Source organism: Eptesicus fuscus, chromosome 2 (assembly GCF_027574615.1).
Source record: "Eptesicus fuscus isolate TK198812 chromosome 2, DD_ASM_mEF_20220401, whole genome shotgun sequence".
NCBI lineage: Eukaryota > Metazoa > Chordata > Mammalia > Chiroptera > Vespertilionidae > Eptesicus > Eptesicus fuscus.
Window position 1 is genome coordinate 109,693,392 of NC_072474.1, and position 19,450 is coordinate 109,712,841.

Here is a 19,450-nt window from a genome sequence, read left to right on the forward strand (position 1 = left end):
TGACAACACAGGATGGTCATGCAGTTGTAGATATATGGACGATGGGTATATTCAGAAAAGAGAATGGCCATCAGGGAAAGAGATTAGGGAAGACTGTGAGGGGGGGGATAGTAGAACTGGGGTTCAAAGGATGAGTAAGAGCTTGGCTGGCCAAGTTGAGAGGCAAATTCTGGGCAGATGTAGAAAATGACTTTAGCCTTCTTTTACATCAGCTGCTGATCAGAATAAGCTAAGAAATTAATATTCTCTCTGAGCATAGTATAGATGACAAAACTGCTAATGCCCATATTTTGGCTTTCAAAACACTGAAGTGACTAAATGTACAAGAGTAGACGTGCCAATGAAGGGATTTCTCAGAAGTACCCGGCATTATACTGAAAGCATCTTTCTTGGATGCTGCCCGAGTCCTCGGGCAGGCCATTGTGTAGGTATTTCTTTGTGTCTTGGACCTCATCAACCTCTTCTGCTGTGTTCCAAGTGCTAATTAAAATTGCACGCTGACGGCCAAAGTAAATGCACTTACATTAAAATAATGCGTCTAGATTAAATGGCTCAAAACAGAGCGATTCCAAGATGACACACAGTCCTTACCCCACCCCATAATTCTGGGGGTAGAGTGCTGAGACTCAGACATAAAATTTAATAGGGTATTTTTTTTCTGATAGTTGTAATTATTCAACATAATCTAGAACTTTAAAGTTTACAAAAAAACACTTTGAAGCCATCATCCCATTTATCCTTGAAATGGTTGGACTTGGGCTTTTAAGGTGAAATGCGGTATATTTTATGGGGAGAATACACTGCCTATGATCCAAATGTATCTTTGATTCTGTCAAAAACCTTATCCTTTGTCTTCCAGCTTTTTCTTACAGCTAACCAAAACATATTTCTTAAAAAAAAAAAAAAGTTTGTTCTACAAATGTTATACCGAGATAAATTTTCAACAACAAAAAAGATGTTGGTGAAAGTTCTTGACTAGATATTGGACTTGGATATGAGAATAAGGCTTAATACATAGTAAATGCTAAGAAACACAGACAACTGTTCTAACTGGTCTACCCAATGATTATGGGTAAGGAAATCTCTCTACTGATCAATCTAAAAAGCTATGACTTATTCTCAAACTCGTGAAGAAGGCCCAGAGGTAGTGTTAGCAACCTTTAATCCCCTGATTCCTCATTCCCCTTCCAGACCCCTTCCTGCCCATTCTTCTGTCCAGGCAGCATCCTGGCTCACCTACCATCTGCTCCCTATCATTGAGCTCTGAAAACGAAACTCAGTCCTGAAGTTCCGCGCAAGCACTCTGCATTTTTCTACCCCTCTCACTCTGTCCATGCTCCTTCGCCTGCCTGCGAGTCCCTTCAGTTACCTTCTTCAGTCCCATTTTCTCCATGGCAAACCCATCTTTCAAGATCTATTCAAATGCCACTTCTTCCTGAGCTGTCCTGGCTCCCCCCAGAGCCCAACCAATCAGTCTCTCCTTTGAGCTCCCAGGGCACAGCATTCATTCGTCTATCACATTGCAATGCAATTACTGTGGACAAGAAACATATTTCATTTATCTCTGTTACTACAGGGCTTTGCACAGTATCGGGCACATAAAAAAATATTCGAGAAATGTTTGCCGAAGAAGAAACACTAAAGTTTGTTGATGGAAGGGTAAGCAATTTAACATTACAATTTAGAATGAGGTACTTGAGTTCATCAGAAGAAAAATACTACTACAAGCTTATGCCAAGTCGACATTTAATTTCAGCCTAAAATAACCCAGGAAGTACCGAAGACCTCATAACTCTGGAACTGAAGGGAAACTGGCAGACAATCTCGCCCACCCTCTGCTATACAGATCGGGAAACTGAGGCCCAGAGCTCATCCCAGGTTTGAGGACTAGTGAGGGGCAGCGCAGAATCCTACCCAGGCCTCCTGACCCCAAGGGTACACCTTTCTCCATTTCACTCTGCTGTCTCTCTAGTTGAAGATCTTGTCTAGTTTACTGTTATCATTTGAGATTAAATTCTATGGTCTAGTCTCAAATAAATATTTTACCCACTTTGGCACAGAAGCAAAAAACAAACCAAACCAAAAACAGATTGTTTTGAGAAAACCCGTTAGCATGGGTGACCCCACCTGTGTTTATATAGGTCCCTGGAGAATTAGTGGGCACTGTCTATCTGAAAATTTAGTTTAAAAAAAATACAGATTTAGAAGAAAAATCCTTGCTGCTGTGTTATTTTTAAGAAACTACCCTTAATACAATAAAAAGTTATTTGCTTTCAAGGGAGAAGCCAGTTATACCACCATAAAACAAGGCCCTGTTCACAAAATCTCATACCAATTGGGCTTTCTCTGTGGAACATTAGTAAAATGTTAAAAGGGAAATGAATGGCAGAAGTTTTAGAGTGGACTTTTAGTTACTCAAAGTCAATGGAATCACCTCAATTTTGTATCTTTATAATTACTCATCATGAGATTTTATTGTCTACATCCAGATATACTAGAAACTGGGAGAGTATATCAAACTTGTAGAAATAAAATAAAATTTCATGAAACTTAGTATTGTTTTGAAAAAGGATATCTAGCTAACCATGTCAGATCATAAATTCCAGCACTGCACCATAATATTAAAGTTGAATTAAAAAAAAAAAAAGGTTTGCAGCACTAAAAATGAATTTTTATACAATTGGTGTTATTACACAGATAAGTATATGGATGAATGGTCAGAGGGAAAGTTGCGAGATAATAATGATCAGCATCTAATTTAGCCTCAGTTTTGTTAATAATCAAATACTTATGTATGAATTATTCATGCCGGATTTTTAGCCCCAACCTGTATCTGTCACCAGCGGGCGTATGCTCAGTGAACAAGAATTAATGTTCGTATCAGCTCAGGAAAGCATAATTAGGAGGAGAAAACTGCCCCAGGATGATGTTTGCTACAGACACAACACGTGCTTTCTCTTCATTGCTATTTTGAGAAATGAGCCACAGTACTGTTCTCCTCCATGAAATTGTACACCTAGGTTACTGCATTTATTAAGCATCCATACGAAAGAAAAGAGGTAAAAGCGGTCATTATTTGAAATTGATACTAAAGTAGAAAATGTCAAAAACTACAGAAGAATTTTATGTATAAATATAAACTTAGGATATTGAAAAGAAGGGGGGGATGTAACTGATCCAGACAAAAGAGCAATTTGAAAATGTAAGGCCTTGGACTCAGATAAACACATTTCTAAAACTTAGAAAGCAGAAACCCTGAAAGAGGATTATTTTGAGAATCTGAAAATTTATTATACATTTGCAAGAGATACAAATACTTAGGCAGGTTTACACAGAAAGAGATAAAACTGAAATAATGGATCTTTATAAGACCCAAAGAATACACTCATTACTACCTCAGAAACAAAAAGGAGAAAGAAATAGAGAATAGATTAGAATGTAGAAACTGATTAATGAGCAGAATGAAAGCTAATTACAAGGGTACAAGTGCATGATCACAGCCCAAAAGAACGTAAAGGGCATGAAAGGAAAATTACTCAGCTGTCTCCATCCATGCAAGTTCAATAGAAACACTAGGAAGAAAGGAAAACTGTATCTTAAATATAATATCTTTTGATTACCAACTCCTATTTGATAAGTGGCCAAAAGAAGCAGTAAATTACTCACCACCAGGGAATAATGAAAACAGGGCCATAAAAAAATTCTGAAAGGCAAAACCTAAAAGAGTCAGCAACATGAACTAGGTGATAAATAAAACCTCCCCTGATTTGTGAATTCTCAAATTAAAGCCTTTGGTAGCTGGAATTGTTTTTTTAAGATTTTGACAATTATCAATAAATTTGTTGAAATTTATTGATAATAAATCTGAGTTCATTTATTGATAATAAATCTGAGTTCATTCTGAAAATGCTAGAGTCCTGATAATTATCTGACTAAATGATTAAAGCCATTCTAAACATGACGCATCTATTTTTTGTGGGGATAATGAAAAAGGAACAGTGTTCTTTCTCCTTAAAGAGTGAAATCTGGAATGGAAAGTTTGCTAAGTCATCACCATGGTCCCTTTCAGCAGTATTTTAGAATTTTCCAGAAATTTTAAATCTAATACAAAATAAGCCTTATATCTGATCATGTGTAAAAGATTGTATTAGCCAATAAAGTACAGATTTATGTTCACACACTTTTATCATATAAACAAACCAACGTTAAGGTCTTTAGAACAGAATAGCTTTGATAAAACATCCCTTTTAACAAAATGCAGTTTTCGATAGGTCCGATTTAGAATGGTTTTAGTCATATATTCTTGTGCCAGAGAAATGCTTTTAGAAACAAGATTTTACTCATGACTGTTTTAGTTAAGTTGTAACAGGTACATGAAAATCAAAGACACATTATTCAATTTCTGCTACATCTTCCAGAAACAGAGTTGATGGCCTTTAGAAATCCATGGAGTAAAGCCCGAACAAGATAAAACCTAATGAATATCAGTCCAAAAATGATTGCCAAGGACAGAAAATATTATTACTGAAACTCAGAGATTCAATAAACTCACATAAATTTACTGCAAAGGCTTGCTCTGGACCCAGCAATATACTTGATTTATTTAGAACACCAGTTGCAAAGCTGTTCAGGTTTTTAAAAAACTATCAACCCTTATTTTCCTCTTGGAAAAGAAAATGGTGAATAAATTAAATTCAGAACCTTTGGCGAATCAGACACATCGTATTTATGGGTTAGAAAACAGAAGTCATGTTCTGCTGAAATAATTTTCAAATGAGAAATATAGACTAAACTGTATTCTCTTCAGTGGTCGAATCTATACTCAGAAAAGTGTGTGTACCACAGCAATTGTCTCAAATCCCATTTCCAATGCTGTGAATGCCACCTTAGGGGCAGTGTGCTTGGACTTAGGCATCTAGGTACAATATGGGAAATTGGTTCAAAATGCAGAAATCCTGAGGCCTGGGGTGGGGACTGCAGAGGGGATCAGAACTCATCAGCTCTCATGCAAAAGGAATGGAGAAGTAATGCACAGATAATAAAGAAGGCACATTAAACACTGACAGACCTTTGATGTGTTACTGCATTTGGATTCCTGGCATTATTTCAGACCTAATTGCAAAGGCATTCTCTAATGAAGGATACCACACTTTTCTACCAATATTCATAGTATAGGCATTTCTAGCAACTTTTAACCCAGGGGTTCAAGAATCTGAAAACGGGTTGCAAGGCTATTACTACAAACGTTTGGAAGAGGTCACCAGGGTGATCTGTCCAACATCCTATAGTGAGGAAATGAAGCACTGAGAGGACACGCATGTTACCTTAGGGCAGAAGACCAATCGAAGAGTCAGAGTCCAAGCCTTCAGGGTTCTCTCAAGTCATCGAAGTACTTAATGTTTTGTGTTGTGTTTGTGTGTGTGTGTGTGTGTTTACTCAGGAAAAGCATATGGAATTAATTTCAAACATATTTTGGGGAAGTGCTATTCAAAAGATAAATCGCTTTGTAGAGACAGAAGAAGAGAAACTGTACTTATTTCAGCTCCTACTATAGAATAGATATTGGCCCATTTAGCAAGGAAACACACTGAGGGCTAGTTTATAAGCTTCATAAGATCATTTTCTGGAACTTGAGTACATGGTTAATACTCAATGAGTTCAATGTATTCGGTTTAGTCTCAGAATCACAATTACTAAATCTTTAATAAAATATAAAGTTATTCAATTTATTTTTCAAAGTTGTGTATACTACTCACCAAATTTTCATTCTTTTAAAAAAATACTTTGTGGTTTGCTATTTTCAAAATATAATAGCCACATGGTAGATACTACAAGAAGGTATAAAAATACACAATTAAGAATACATATTGTACTATTAGGAACTTTTCATTCAGTTTATATAATCATATTATGCATGCATGTTAAAATATAATTTTGGATATATAAGTCCATTTATAAACTTATAAACAAAACTTTCTTAATGTATTGAATTTTTTTTTGTTCTCTATTGTTTAAGACTCTCATTCTCATTCATCACTTTTTTCCATTGAAACTACTTCCCACCAATGGAGAATTCCTTTCCCTAGAAGCTAGTACAGTGACATGCTGACAGAACACCACTCACTATTTGCTGAATTAATGTTTAAATTGAATTACTATAGCTCATTGTCATCCAAATCTTGTTTTTACCTTATAACTTAACTCAGAATGTTATTTGATTCTCTTTAATGGTGGGGATTGTCATGTTTTTTTTTTTAAATATTCCTACTGTTTCCTAATGGTGATATTATAAATGTAGGCCTCATTCTTTTTAAGACTGATATAAGATAAAGAACATTATGGTATTTTAACTGTTTTTCATTTTCCTCAGAGAACTGCTGGCTTTCCTATGCTGTGTACTTTTTTTTTTTTTACCTTAAGATTAATTGTAACTTAATATTTGGAAGATTTATAATACATAGGGACATGTTCTTGGGTATCCACGAGGGATTAGTTCCAGACCTCCACGGATACCAAAATCCAAGAATGCTCAAGTCCCTTATATAAATGACAGAGAACTTGCATATAACCCACACACATCCTTCTGCCTACTTTACATCATCTGTAGAATACTTATAATACCTAATGCAATGTAAATGCTAGGTAAATAGTTGTTCTACTGAGGCATTCAGGGATCAACTTTCAGGAATTCTTTTTCAAATATTTGCAGTCCGACGTTGGTTGAATCCCGGAATTCAGAATTCCTTACAGCCAACTGTATTGGAAAATACCCTTATTTAGATTATTAGTAACTTGCAATAGGTTGAATTAACTCAAAGAAAACAACTTTTCAGATCCAATTAACTGGAGAATAGTGTTAACTGGAAAAATTGTTTACATTAATGTTTGTTTTTAAATGCCTTTCAGCCCTGACCGGTGTGGCTCAGTGGATAGAGCATCGGCCTGCAGACCGAAAGGTCCCAGGTTCGATTCCTGTCAAGGGCACGTACCTTGGTTGCGGGTACATCCCCAGTAGGGAGTGTGTAGGAGGCAGCTGATCGATGTTTCTCTCTCATCGATGTTTCTAACTCTCTATCCCTCTCCCTTCCTCTCTGTAAAAAATCAATAAAATATATTTAAAAATAAATAAATAAAATAAAATAAAATGCCTTTCAGCATGGTGGCTCCTTTGAGGGTTTGTCTCACTGTGCAGTGTCACCAAGTGTCCCATAAAGTAGTGCAGCTCCAGTGAAAAGACCCAGTTGGTGAGAAACGACAAATACCTCAGCTTTCCCATTTCCAGTTTGCTCCCTTTGCTCCGTAACACTTTCAGTACCTGCACAGGGCTCCTTCCTGTCTCTGCTGTTTTAAAAAGGACAGGAGCAGCCCTAGCTGGTTTGGCTCAGTGGATAGAGCATCGGCCCGCAGACAGAAGGGGTTACCCTGGTCGTTCTGGTCAAGGGCACATGCCTTCTGGTTGCGGGCTGGATCCCCAGTAGGAGGCGTGCAGGAGGCAGCTGATCAATGATTCTCTCATCATTGATGTTTCTCTCTCTCCCCCTCTGAAATCAATACAGATAAAATTTTTTTTTAAAAAAAAGGATAGACACAGCCTTTGTACACAATGTCTTTCCTCAGACCTGACATACATAGCAAATGAGAGAAAATCACTCCTACAACTGGATGCCTAAAAAAATAAAAATAAAAAAATTCAGATTCCCTCCGCCCCCCCTTTTTCTGGCTCCTTTTGAGTTAAAGGCAGAGGCCAAAAGCCACTAAGCATGGTGAGACAGTAAATGGGAACTGACATACACAAGCTTGATAAACCCCGACTTTCTCCCTGACAATCGATACCTAGGGCTGGGCTAGGTGTCACACTATAAAAGATCAGAGACTAGAATTCGAGCTGTAAGCAACCTTAGGGGCCATCCAATGTTCAGAACCTTTTGCTTTTCAGAATAATTGAGGACTTGCCCAAAACGTTTGTTTTCGATGTAGATTAAGGTTCAGTTGTGACCAAGGATAACGCAGAGAACTTAACGGAGGACGGTCACAGGAGGGGTTAAAAATGTCATCCTGTGAACCGTTCCTCCCTCACTTGGGAGGACCGAGGGTCAGTTCCCAGCTGCGGGGCTTAGTGCACCTTGGTCCCCCGGCGCAGCGGTCGGCGGGCAGGGCGCGGCCCCCAGCACGCTGCCCGGAGAGCAGCCACTCTGTTCTCAGCTTGCCATGAGCTTGCCATCAGGTCCTCGCTAGTGTCAAAACCCTCCCGGTCCTCTGAGGATCCACAGGAACTCGGGTTTTGCTCAGTGCGGGCCCTCTCCGTGTGGTTCTCAGGTGTGGGTCCAGGGGAGTTCTGACAGCTTCATGTGCGGGGCAGGAATTGGTTTTCCTTTTCCTAACCAAAAGGGGGACAGGGACACAGGTGACTTCTGGAGGTGGCGTGCGGGGAATTGACCCACCACGGTCCCCCTCCGTGGAGCGCGCAGCCAACCACGCGGGAAGCAGGTGGCAAAGGTCCCCGGCCCCTTTCCGATCACCCGCACGCCCGGGACACCTGCGGCGGGTGGGCTGACCCCGCGCCGGGTGCCAAATCACGTGCCACAGCTGCCAAGGGCGGTGCGCCCCGGGAAAGCAGGTGATGGAGCGAGGGCACGGCGGCGGCCAAGGGCCCCATCCTCACCCGGAGGACAGCCCAGCCCGGGATGCAGCCGAGAGCCGTACCCGAGCCCGGGCGCGTGAAAAGCAATAAAGCACCCCGCTTTTTGGGGCTGAGTCCCTGAAGCCCGTCGCTCCCCTCCGCACCCCCTCCCCCCCGCACCTGTTGGACAGCCTCCCCAAGAGCCTCCTTGCCCAAGTGCTTTGGAAACGGTCCACGGAAACCCGGAGGCCAGGGAATGTGACGGGCGACCATAAGTATGCAGCAGAGAGGGAGTCCGAACAGCGGACACCCGGGGCCGGGCCCGGCGGGGGTCGGGGAGGCCGAGTCCGGCCCCCGCCACCAGGGTCGCGCGGCCGGTGCCAAGACGGGGCGGGCGGCGCCGTCGCACTCCGGGCACCGCGCCTGCAAAAGGGGCTCCGGGCGGCCGGACGGGCAGCTCGCAGACGGCGGGCAGCGCGCGCCGCGGCCGCCCCCCCGGGGCTGCCCCGCCGACCTCCCGCCCGCCGCCGCCGCCGCCGCAGCTCCCGGGCCGCCCCCGCCGGGCCCCGGCCCCGAGCCCCGCAGGCGCCCGCCGTCCCCGGCCGCGCGGCCCGGCGCCATGGAGCCCGCGGCGGCGCGGGAAGGGCCCGCGCGCCACGCCGACGTCCGGAAGAAGATGGCGGCCGCCCTGGCGGCGGCGGCGGCGGCGGCCTCGCAAGCGCCGCTGACGCCACTGGAGCGCGCCGGCCGGCGGGCGGCGGAGGGCAGCGGCGGCGGCGGCCCGGGCTCCGGCGAGGGGCGGGGCGAGGCGGCGAGGGGGCCGGCCGGGGGCGGAGGCGGAGGCCGGGCGGGCTCCTGGCGGGAGGCGGCGGGGCTGGTGTGCGCGCGGAACATGGCGGGCGTCGGCGACGCGGTGCCGGCAGCGGGCGGCCGTGGAGGCGCGGACGGCCCCGAGAGGGACGGCGGCGGGACGGCGGAGCAGCCGGGCGGCGGGCATGGGCCCCCGCCGGCGCCGCAGCGCACGGAGACGCTGGGCTTCTACGAAAGCGACCGGCGGCGGGAGCGGCGCCGCGGCCGCGCAGGTGAGCGGGCGGCGGGCGGGCGGGCGGCGCTAGGCCGCGGCGGGGGCGCCGGGCGGGGCCCCCGGGGCTGTGGGCGCGGGGCCGAGGCTCCCGGGGCGGCTGACAGCTCCCGGGCGGGTCCGCATCGAGCCCGGCAGGTGTGTCCGAGCGGGAGCTGCCGCCCGGCCGGCGGGTCGGGGCCACCTCCCTGACCTCCTCCAGTTAGACCCGGTGTCCGAGCCCGGCAGGTCGGCGAGCATCTCCCGGGCCCCGGGGGCTCCCACTGCCAGGCTCCGGGCAGCTGTCAGACCTCCCCGCCAAGGTGACTTCTGCTGTGGATTTCAGCGAACTTGAGCCACAGAAACCTGTTAGCGCGCCCTGCACCGCGTCTTCCGCAGCCGCCTCCAGCCCCGTGGCCGTGACCGTGAAGTTCAGTACTTTTGCCCAGAACAGAAATAGTTAGCGCTCTTCAGAATGTAACCTGTGAACTTTTCCCAAACAGAAACTTATGCCACTTAAAAAAAAAAATGGCTGCAGAAGCAAAGATGCACTTGCGAATCCTACTGTCAGTGACGGGTTTTAAGCATATTGTTGTTATTTCTTTCAGCTATAGGATTTTATTTTGGTTTTCAAAGCGTGTTTTTAAAAATTGAGTTTGCATGGTTGTTGCTGTTGCATAGTAGGCTTAAAAAAGAAAAAAACCACACACACAAGGTTTTGAGATGTATGTTTCATTGACTGTAGAGGGATCACAACCTAGTAATTCTTACCTAAGTCTGAATTTTGAACAGCAACCAAACCAGAACTCCGTTAAATTCTCCCCCCCCCCCCAAAAAAAAAGCTTCTGGTGCACAATAAGGGCTTTATTAGCCGTTATTTTCTGCAGTTCATACAAATAAATGTTTAAGTCATAAGGTTTATGCATTGATTGTAGGGGGGTATTGAAAATGTAGGCTGATCAGGTGAGATCCTGATTGACTTGCTAATTTACAGGAGACATAGGTTAGATTTTGAGGAGGTCCATATCGTTGAAAAATTAAGTACAGACTGTACCCTGTTCAGTCTTTTTCAATTAACCACTTAAAAGTTCTCAGCTCTATTTGGTTTACTCGTCAGTCAAACATTTGCTTGCAAGAGTACTTTCTGAATTGGCAGGGTCTGAGTAAGACAAAGTATTAAATCTCTCAGCTGTCTGTTTACTTACTTAGACCTGACTGTTAAAAAGTACTCTGGGCCCTGGTTAGAGTACCCTGGGTACTCAGTTGGTTAGAGCCTCACCCCTATATGCCAAGGTTGCAGGTTCGATCCCGGGTCAGGGCACATAGAAGAATCAACCAATGAAGCATAAAATAAGTGAAACAACAAATTGATGTTTCTCTCTCTCTCTTTCTCTCAATAAATAATTTTTTTTAAAAAAGCACTCTAATGCAAATAGAAATAAATTAGCCGGGTGTCACTATAATTTCTTTAAAATATATCTGAGTTTCAGGAAAGCCAATATTATAAAAGCCTTTTTTATTATTATTATTATTTCTTTGCATGCACAGAAAATGAAGCTGTCAGGAGCCTTTTGATGAGCCAGATGTTAGGCCCTTGTGGGAACCCCTAACACCCCTTCTCTGGCCCTTCCTGGATGGGTCTGGATGCCCATGGACTTTCATAGACTTCATCACACCACACACCCATTCTTCATTAACGTGGGTTACTGAGCAGGGTTCCCTTAACATGTTTGAAGCTGGGCTTTTAACCCGTAGTTGCAAAAAGTCGTTATCAGAGAACAGGCCCAGCTTTAGTCGGCGGGGTGGTCTTCCTTGTTTCCCCAATTCCCTGACTTACGTGTGAGGAGCGATGACAGTGACAGGGCTTGGGGATCGGGACCTAGGTGAGAACCCCGGGAATTTTTCAGACGGAGTCCCAGCCAGTGCTGGGCCATCTGGGCCTCCCCGTGGGCCCCTTATTCTTCCTCCCACGTTTCTCTCTGCTTTGCTTGTCACACAGCTCTTGCCACTGCAGGTGCCCACCTTCTGACTCTGGTGCCACATTGGTCGGAGACATGACATCCCCCCTGGAGATTAGAATTCCTCCAGCATCCTTAAACGCCCAGGCTGCAAGTGGCCTCTGCATTCACGCTGACCCTCCAGCGTTGCTCCCTTCCACTGCTGGGTAACCTGTCCTTGTCTTCTGTCCAGAATTAGAAAACTGCCCGAGGGGCTGGCTTGGGCCACTCACAGTCTTCCCAGCCGAGGGGCTTGCACGGGAGGTGTTGCTTATTTATTTTTTATGTTCTGGTGCTGTCTCTGATCCCCCAGTGCCCTCTCCCCAAATTAGCGCAGCCTTTGTCTCTCCTTTGGTGTCTTGGGGTCCTGACCATCAGTGAGTTGCCAAGTCCCCTTTAGCCTTTCTCCCAAGGAATTAGGGCTCTTATAAATGAAGATGTTTGTTGGCCTGTCCTAAGACCCTAGGACTCCATAAAATGAACCACCCCCTCTCAGAGGGAAATAATGCAAAACATGGTGTTTGGTATTCATTTTTTAAAAATACTTGTCCTTATTAATGTATATGTATAGAAGATAAATATGAATATTAGTGCCTGTACACGGCTGTATATACCTACACGTATATCTACATTAAGCCTATGCTTTGTTTTTGTTTGTCTTCTCAAGCTCTCTTAATCACTTGGTTCACTGAACTTCCTTTTTAGCTTATGTGTTGCCTAGCATTGGACTGAAACTTAGACCTTAACTAATACTTATACCCCAACACAGTTAGAAGTTGATATCCCACTCCTCATTCCTGTTTCCATGCTCTCAGAATGATCATTGGGTATTCCACACGGCCTTATGTGATCGCCGGTCTTGGACTCTGGGTAGAGTGGTCATCAGGAACTGCGGATTCATCTCATCTGCCTTCTTTTTTTCCTCTCTTAAAAAGAATGCAAACTACTGTTGTCCTTTTTTGAAAAACATTTACTGAACTGCCTAATTGAATGACAAAAAGAGGAAGTAATAGACAAGTGAAAATATGACTAATAATCCTTTTCCTACTTGATAGGGACAAGACCTCCCGAGTACGAATGTTACAAACAAGGGGCAGGTTCTATCACCAGCGTAGTTGTAACAAGTAGACTGTTAAGGTAGTTAGTTATACAGATAACTGTTAGAAATAAAGAGTGTGAGGGGAAATTTTTGTATGGCCCTAGAACTCTACTGTTGTCCTTTTTGACAGAAGACCAGATAGTAAGTACATCTTACCACGTTTTTGTGCTTGTTCCGCACTTGACTCATCTGTAAAAGTTCTAAATGGGAGCGTTTCTGCACAGCCATGTTCGCACTTAGGAATCTAGGTCTAGCAAGTCAACCTTGGACTCAGAATTAGGCAATCTGTTCTTGGCTCAGTTCTGTTGTTGAATTGCCTTGTAGGCTCTAGGCTTGCCTAACGCATTTGGCCGTGTTTCATAACTCCACGGCTAAACAGTATCTGAAGCGTCTCAGTTGGCTGCAGGGACCATGCAGACTTAACAGTAGAAGACGTGGTGTAAAATAAGTATAACACCTGCTGGTGTGGACGAAACAATACGTGTCTGATGCAGGTGTTGGGGTTTGTGTAGGGATGGGTCTGGCTTATAAAACAAGAGCCTGAGGTCGGGTGGTAGGCAGTATTGTTTCTGATTGTAACAGTACCGTGGGGCCATTCTTCCCCTTCTTTTTAGATGGCGACTCACTTCTGCGTAAGCTGGTTACCATCTGTTTTGCTTCTCTTCTCTGCCTTTACCCAATATAGACCTCTAGGCAGGAAAAAAGACTAAAACCCAGAAAACAAATTGATCTTTTTTAGCAACTCCCACAAAAGATTTCCAGTGGGACAGAGATTTTTACCAATCATATTTCCTATGTCTTATATTTTGTGTAATTAAAAACTTAAGCTCTTCTTATAAATAACATTTTTATTAAAATATAATTTCATTTAACCAGTCCTCATCCTCCATAGAATATCTTACATAGTATCTCTGTGGCCCCAAACTCATCCTAATGGATGATTAAAGGCTATGATTCTGAAATGATGCTCTAGAATCAATGCTTGGTTTCTCATTTACAAAGGAAAATGAGTAACTGTAAAACTGGCTGGGAAATTACTTGGAGTAACCACAGCCCTGATACAGAGAAGGTAAAATTAACTTCTCTTCTGACAAACTGTGGCTCTGCTTTAAAACGCTCTCTGCTTTCCCTAACTAGTACATGTGAACTAAACAAGCAGTGAGAAGTTTTTCATTTTGGTCTTTGACCAGGTCAATATCTTGGCTTTTTTAAATGTTTAACTTAGGCCCTCGCAGCTCATTTGTGGCCCAGTTTGGGGAGTGCTTGCATAAAAGAGGTCTTTGGAAAGACTATATAGCATTGAATGTCAGAATAATGATATTACAAATTTATGAATATTCTACCTCTTTCTTCCCGTAATATAAAGTTAGAGGGTCTTAAAACTCAAATGGTACCTTTACAGCATTTGATTTCAGAAGGCAGAATTGCTGTTATGTTGATTCCTGGTTTGCCTTACACAGGAGTGTGCCTCTATATTGTGTAATAAACTTACATTTAGTATCTTAGTGTAATCTTAGTAAAGTTTATTTTTAAGTTTTACATTATTTAAGACTATGGAAAGTTGTATGTTTCCTAATAGTTAACCAGTATTACTTTCCAACATTTTTAATGGTCAGTGCTATTTTAAGAAAGATATATTTAGACATACTACTGAACATATAAATATATTTGTGATTACTCATTACTTTTAATTAATACTTTTCTATCCTGGCTTATTTCTAAAACAAGCTATCTCAGTAGATAATTAAAAATAATACTTCTTTTAGAGAGGAGGAAGAAGCAATTTTTTCTATACTTTTTCTCAATTTAAGATACCGGATCATAGAGCATTTCTGTGGTAGGAGATGAATATTGATTAAGAACACTCTGGACAAATTGAAATGGGTTTATGATTGGTATTATCTTCCTTACATTAAATATTCACAATTGACAAAACTTATTTCTTCTAACGTAGAAGCACTTACTTATATTCTACAATTAAATAGTGAAATACTTCTATTTTGAAGAGACTTACTGAATGATATTTCTTCATGGTGAGAATTAGATAAATGAACTAAAGTTGGTTGACATCTAAAAAGTTACGTTAGTGTTCAGAATATAAACATTTATTATTTTACTTTGGAAAAGAATTTGCTCTTAAAATATAAAGGCAGATGTTGAGTACAACAGATGAGAGTGACCCTTTTGCTCAGAAGAAGTGAAATGCCATCACAGTATGGAAAAAGGTACACTCTAGGAGGATTCTTGAAGAGGGGTACCCACAGGTAACGGAACAATAGCCTTCCTACGTAATTAGTCAGGCAGCTATACGCAGGAGCACAGGACAAGTGAGTTCAGGCAAGTCTGTAGAATGCTAACAAACAACCTTTAAAAACGAAACACCAAAATAAACAGAAATACTGTGACAGCTACACTTTGAAACGGAAGATTAAGTAGCATCCTATAAAATAGGGCCAGGGCCAGGGATAGGTGGGAGTGGGCCTGACAAAGCGGCAAGCGGGGCTAACACACTCCCCTTCCTCCGTATGAGACAAGGGGCTCTTTCCAACGTGGAAGCCAGCGTAGTGCTAGGTTATCTTCTCTCCTAAGATTGTCAGATGATGGGTGGTAATTATGGTACTGAGGAGAGAGCTCGCTGGGCTTGCAAGTCAAAGACCTAGGCTCTGTTCCCAGCTCTCCCCTTAACTTTTCAGTGACTTTGGACCAGTTTCTGTGAGTCTCAGTTTCTTGGTTTACAAAATGTGAGCACCATTATCTGCCCTCTTCAGCTCTCAGCACTGAGGGTTTTATGAAGTAGTATGTGCAAGATCTTCATAAACTGTCTCTTGCCATAGAGGGAGGATCCTAATCCTTAAACAGGGCCAGTTCTCCAGGAGGGTGGGAAAAGGAAGTAAGATAAAGCTTTTGGAATAATTTGCCCTGTGAAACGTGGTTCTTCTGTTAGTATTGCTTTAAATGTATCCTGTAAAACAATTCCCAGCCCATTAGTATGGTGTGAATTGTACACAAACACTACCCTTGGATTCAGAACCGCCTGGGTTCTGGACATTGGGAAGATTCAGATACACGGTCCCTGCTTTCAGAAAGCTCTGGGCTGTAAAGGCGCCAGCAAGTTAACAGTGTAGCTTAGAAGCAAACCCACGGCTACAGGAGCACAGAAAAGGGAGGACGTCCCAGTTTTCCAGAAAGCACCGTGGCCTGTTTACAAAAGCACTTAAGACAATGTTAGTCAAAATAACCCAGGCCAAAAAGCCCACGCTTTAAGGATAGACTGATTTTGAATTCTGGCTCCACCACTTACTCCTGTGTGATGTTGGAGGCTTCCTGAACCTGTCTGTGCCTTGGTTTCTGCGTCTACAAAATGGACATCACAGTAGAGCCTGTCTCATAATTTTAAGAGCTGTGCACTCAAAACGTATTTTTATCATTTGATTTTTAAGGGCTTACCTTAAAATTCCCCATTGTGGAATGTAAATTGGTGTTTATAACTAAAATTCTTGCATTTCTAGAGGTGGAATCCTGACACAACAGTTTTCTTATTTATTTATAATATAGTTAAAACACTTCCATAGGTTTATGTTGTAAAACTGCTTTACAGAAAAGTTGTTACGTAGGACATCCAGTTGTGAAATATACTTACTTGTCAGATTACCTTTTATGCATGGAAACAGGATTGCAGAAGTAGCATCAGTAAACATTAGGTAACCACCAGCCAGAATTGGTTAATGTACAGATCTTGTGAAATTAATAGTAAGTCGTTCAAGACATTGTGTCATGCTTTGTGATTCTCACATGCTTTCACGGAAACCCTCTCTCAGCCCTCAGCCCTCCTGTGTGGAAGGCAGGCAGGTGGCAGGTGTAAACCGCTCTCAGCCTCGGTTTCTGGTCTGTGAAGTGGAGCTCTGAGGCTTGAGGAGGGTCCCAGACGGATGTGCGCCAGGGCTGGTGCCAGGACCCCTTCCTGTGGCTTTGGTCCGTGGTTTTCTTGTGGATCATAACAAAACGCTTCTTATGTAAAGGCTCCGGCAGCTGCCGTCATCAGCGGAAACATCATGTGGAGGAGAATTTCTGAATAAACAAGGGTATAGTTATCTCAGTCTTTGAGTGTAATTTGCTTTTTTAGATTGAAAATTGTGCGATAACCCATTTCTATAGCTCCCTAATGTGGCTGACATACTGGGGACTTCCCAGTGTCCCTCCCTGCACCTACTGTGGATAATGCAGTCTCGTCTCTCGCACCCCGGGCTCTCACTGGCTGTGACTGCGTCATGGCATCCGCCCTTTTAGGGGTGGGGGTTCAGGTACCTGTCCGGTCACCTTGTCAGTCACTTGGACACAGAGGAGAAGCCCCTCATCTTCAGTGGCTGCTGTGTCCAGAGAGGCGCCAGGAGCTTTCCACGCGTTCCCTGCTCATTCCCCCCACCCCTCACCCCCCACTCCCTCTCAGAGCAGCTCTGTCTTGGTCACTAGCTCTCTTCTTGAGGATCTGGTATCTCTGCCTTTGCCATTTCTGATTTCCAGTTTTGTTTCTGTTCTCGGCCACACATCTCTGTGGTTTGCCTTCCTCTTCTCTGATCTGTATGTTATTTTAGCAGAGCCTTTGTTGAGCACCTATTATGTGCTGTGCCCCGAGGATGCAGAAGCAAGGGAGAAAACCAGACAGGAAAATGAGTGTGATAGGGCGCAGGGAAGCACAGGCAAGGGTGATGCCGTGGGCACCGCGCGGGGAGGACTTGGGAGCGTCCTCCCAGAGCAGGCGTGGCTGTGCCTGTTCACCTGTAGAAAACGGGGAGGGAATCTCAGGCCAACAAACAGTGGGAGCCAACTGACAGGTTTCCAAGAACTGAAAAGTGGTGTAACTGGAGATTTGTGACCTAGAGATGCAGGGCGCGCAGGTGCGAGGCACGGCTGAAAAGATAGCCAGGGGCCAAGTTGTAAGGGATCCCGTGTCCTCGCTGAGGTGGGACCTTACCTAGAGGAAATGAGGAGCCAGAGAGCCAGCCGCCGAGGGCTGTCCCTGGGGTGTGAGCCTGCTGACTCGCTGCTAGGCCAAGTCAGGGCTGAAGGGGGCGGATGGGGAGATGGGCAGGCGTTAGGAAGCTGTCGCGGTAACCTGGAGAGAGAGGATGAGGACCAGCGGAGCTGGGGTGTGGAAAGGAGGGAAAGTTCAGTGTTTCAGAGCAAGAATCAGCAGGCATTGGTGAGAGGAGAGAGGCCGAGGCATGGTCAGCTTCTAGCGTAGAGCCTGCTGGTGCCATGAGCTAACGTCGGGCTGCAGGCAGGGGAGCAGTGGGGAAGGTCCTGGGCTCCGTTTTGCAGGGTAAAGGAGTCTGTGGGGCTTCCAGGTGGAGTTGCCCAGGACCGATTGGAAACACAGGAGTCAGAGCTAAAGAAATGGTGACTTTAGGATTTAGATGATGGTTAAAACCTCAGACTGTCCCAGGAGAGGATGTATAGGGGAAAAGAAAAGAAAAAGAGAGAAGGTAACTGAGGACACATCAGAGAAAACCAGCCTTAAAGGATGGCCAGCGTTTTACTGGGACTCATGTTGGGTGTAGCGAATGGAGCACCCAACCAGCAAACACTTAAGGGTGGTGATGAGGAGGAGGAACCTCCAGAGAGCCTTAGGACAGGAAAATCTGCCACAGGGAGGAGTGGGGACCCCGGGGCAGAGGCTGCTTGGATTCCCGTGCTGTGACTCAGAGCTCCCTGGCACCCGGGATAGCGTGTGCAGGTGCCGTCTCTTCTCTTCTCTGTGTCCCTTTGCTTCTCGGTTTTTACATGAAACACCCAGTACTTATTGATACGAACCAATCAGGACAGTCTTTCTTTCTATTTGGAAATCTGACTGAATGGATGTGCGTATAATTTTTGCTCTTTCACCAGTTTTGGCTGTTCTTGTTCATAGCTCAGAAGCCTTTCTTATTCTCCCCTTCAGACAGCAGATCTTGTTCTGGTTTTAGCCAGCCTACAACAGATTAGAAAGTTCCTCACCAAAAGTTTTACTCCACATGGACCTGGGCATACAAGGCCTTTTAATGGGACGTCTGGTTGTACATGGCTTCAGCTGTGTGCATACTGAGGGCCTGATGCTCAGGGCCTCTGAGGGTCCTGCGCTGGGCTGGAGCTACCTTTCATGGTATCACCAACTCTTCAAACAGATTATGAACCCAGTATTTAAAGAGATGTGTGTGTATAATACTTGCTGGGGGTGGGGGTGGGGCTAGTAAAATCTAAACATGCAAGCCACCTGACTTGATGCCTAAAGAACCAGCGATGAGTTCCCGTGCTGGAGGAAGTAAGCTGTCTTAGGCCCGTCGACGTAGTAGGTCTGCCACTGAGTCCTCCTAGGGGCTTTGCAAGGGGCTTTTTGACTATGCATGCATGCAGACCTTAGCACTCACATAGGTGCAACTCCTTAAGTAGAAAAACAGACACGAAATCACCTTCTCTAGTTGTAATTTTCGGGAGGGGTCACCACTACTGCATTTGGGGAGAGGACCAGAAGGCCAGCTCAGAGCAGAGAGGGCAGTTTGAAACCTTTGGTATCCTGAGTTCTGGCAGGGAGTTGGGACTCCCCAGGAGTAGGCGTGGGGAAGTGTCCGAGGAGTCAGGGGTGCTGAGAGGTCCTGGAGGCGACGGGCCGGGAGGAGTGTGACGGGATGGAAATAGCT

General features: G+C 44.6%; 1 protein-coding gene across 3 annotated transcripts in view; it reads left to right on the forward strand.

Moving 5' to 3' along the window:
- The first annotated feature begins 9,462 nt into the window (after window positions 1-9,462).
- Window positions 9,463-19,450, forward strand: part of TAPT1 (transmembrane anterior posterior transformation 1) — a 55,981-nt gene continuing 45,993 nt past the window's right edge. For 2 of the 3 annotated variants that reach the window (XM_054708021.1, XM_054708023.1), the window contains exon 1: window positions 9,463-9,702. In XM_054708021.1, coding sequence (XP_054563996.1) covers window positions 9,513-9,702 — 190 coding nt within the window. In that variant the 5' untranslated portion in view covers window positions 9,463-9,512. The remainder of the gene's footprint in view (window positions 9,703-19,450) is intronic. The other variant, XM_054708031.1, reaches the window with a different exon arrangement.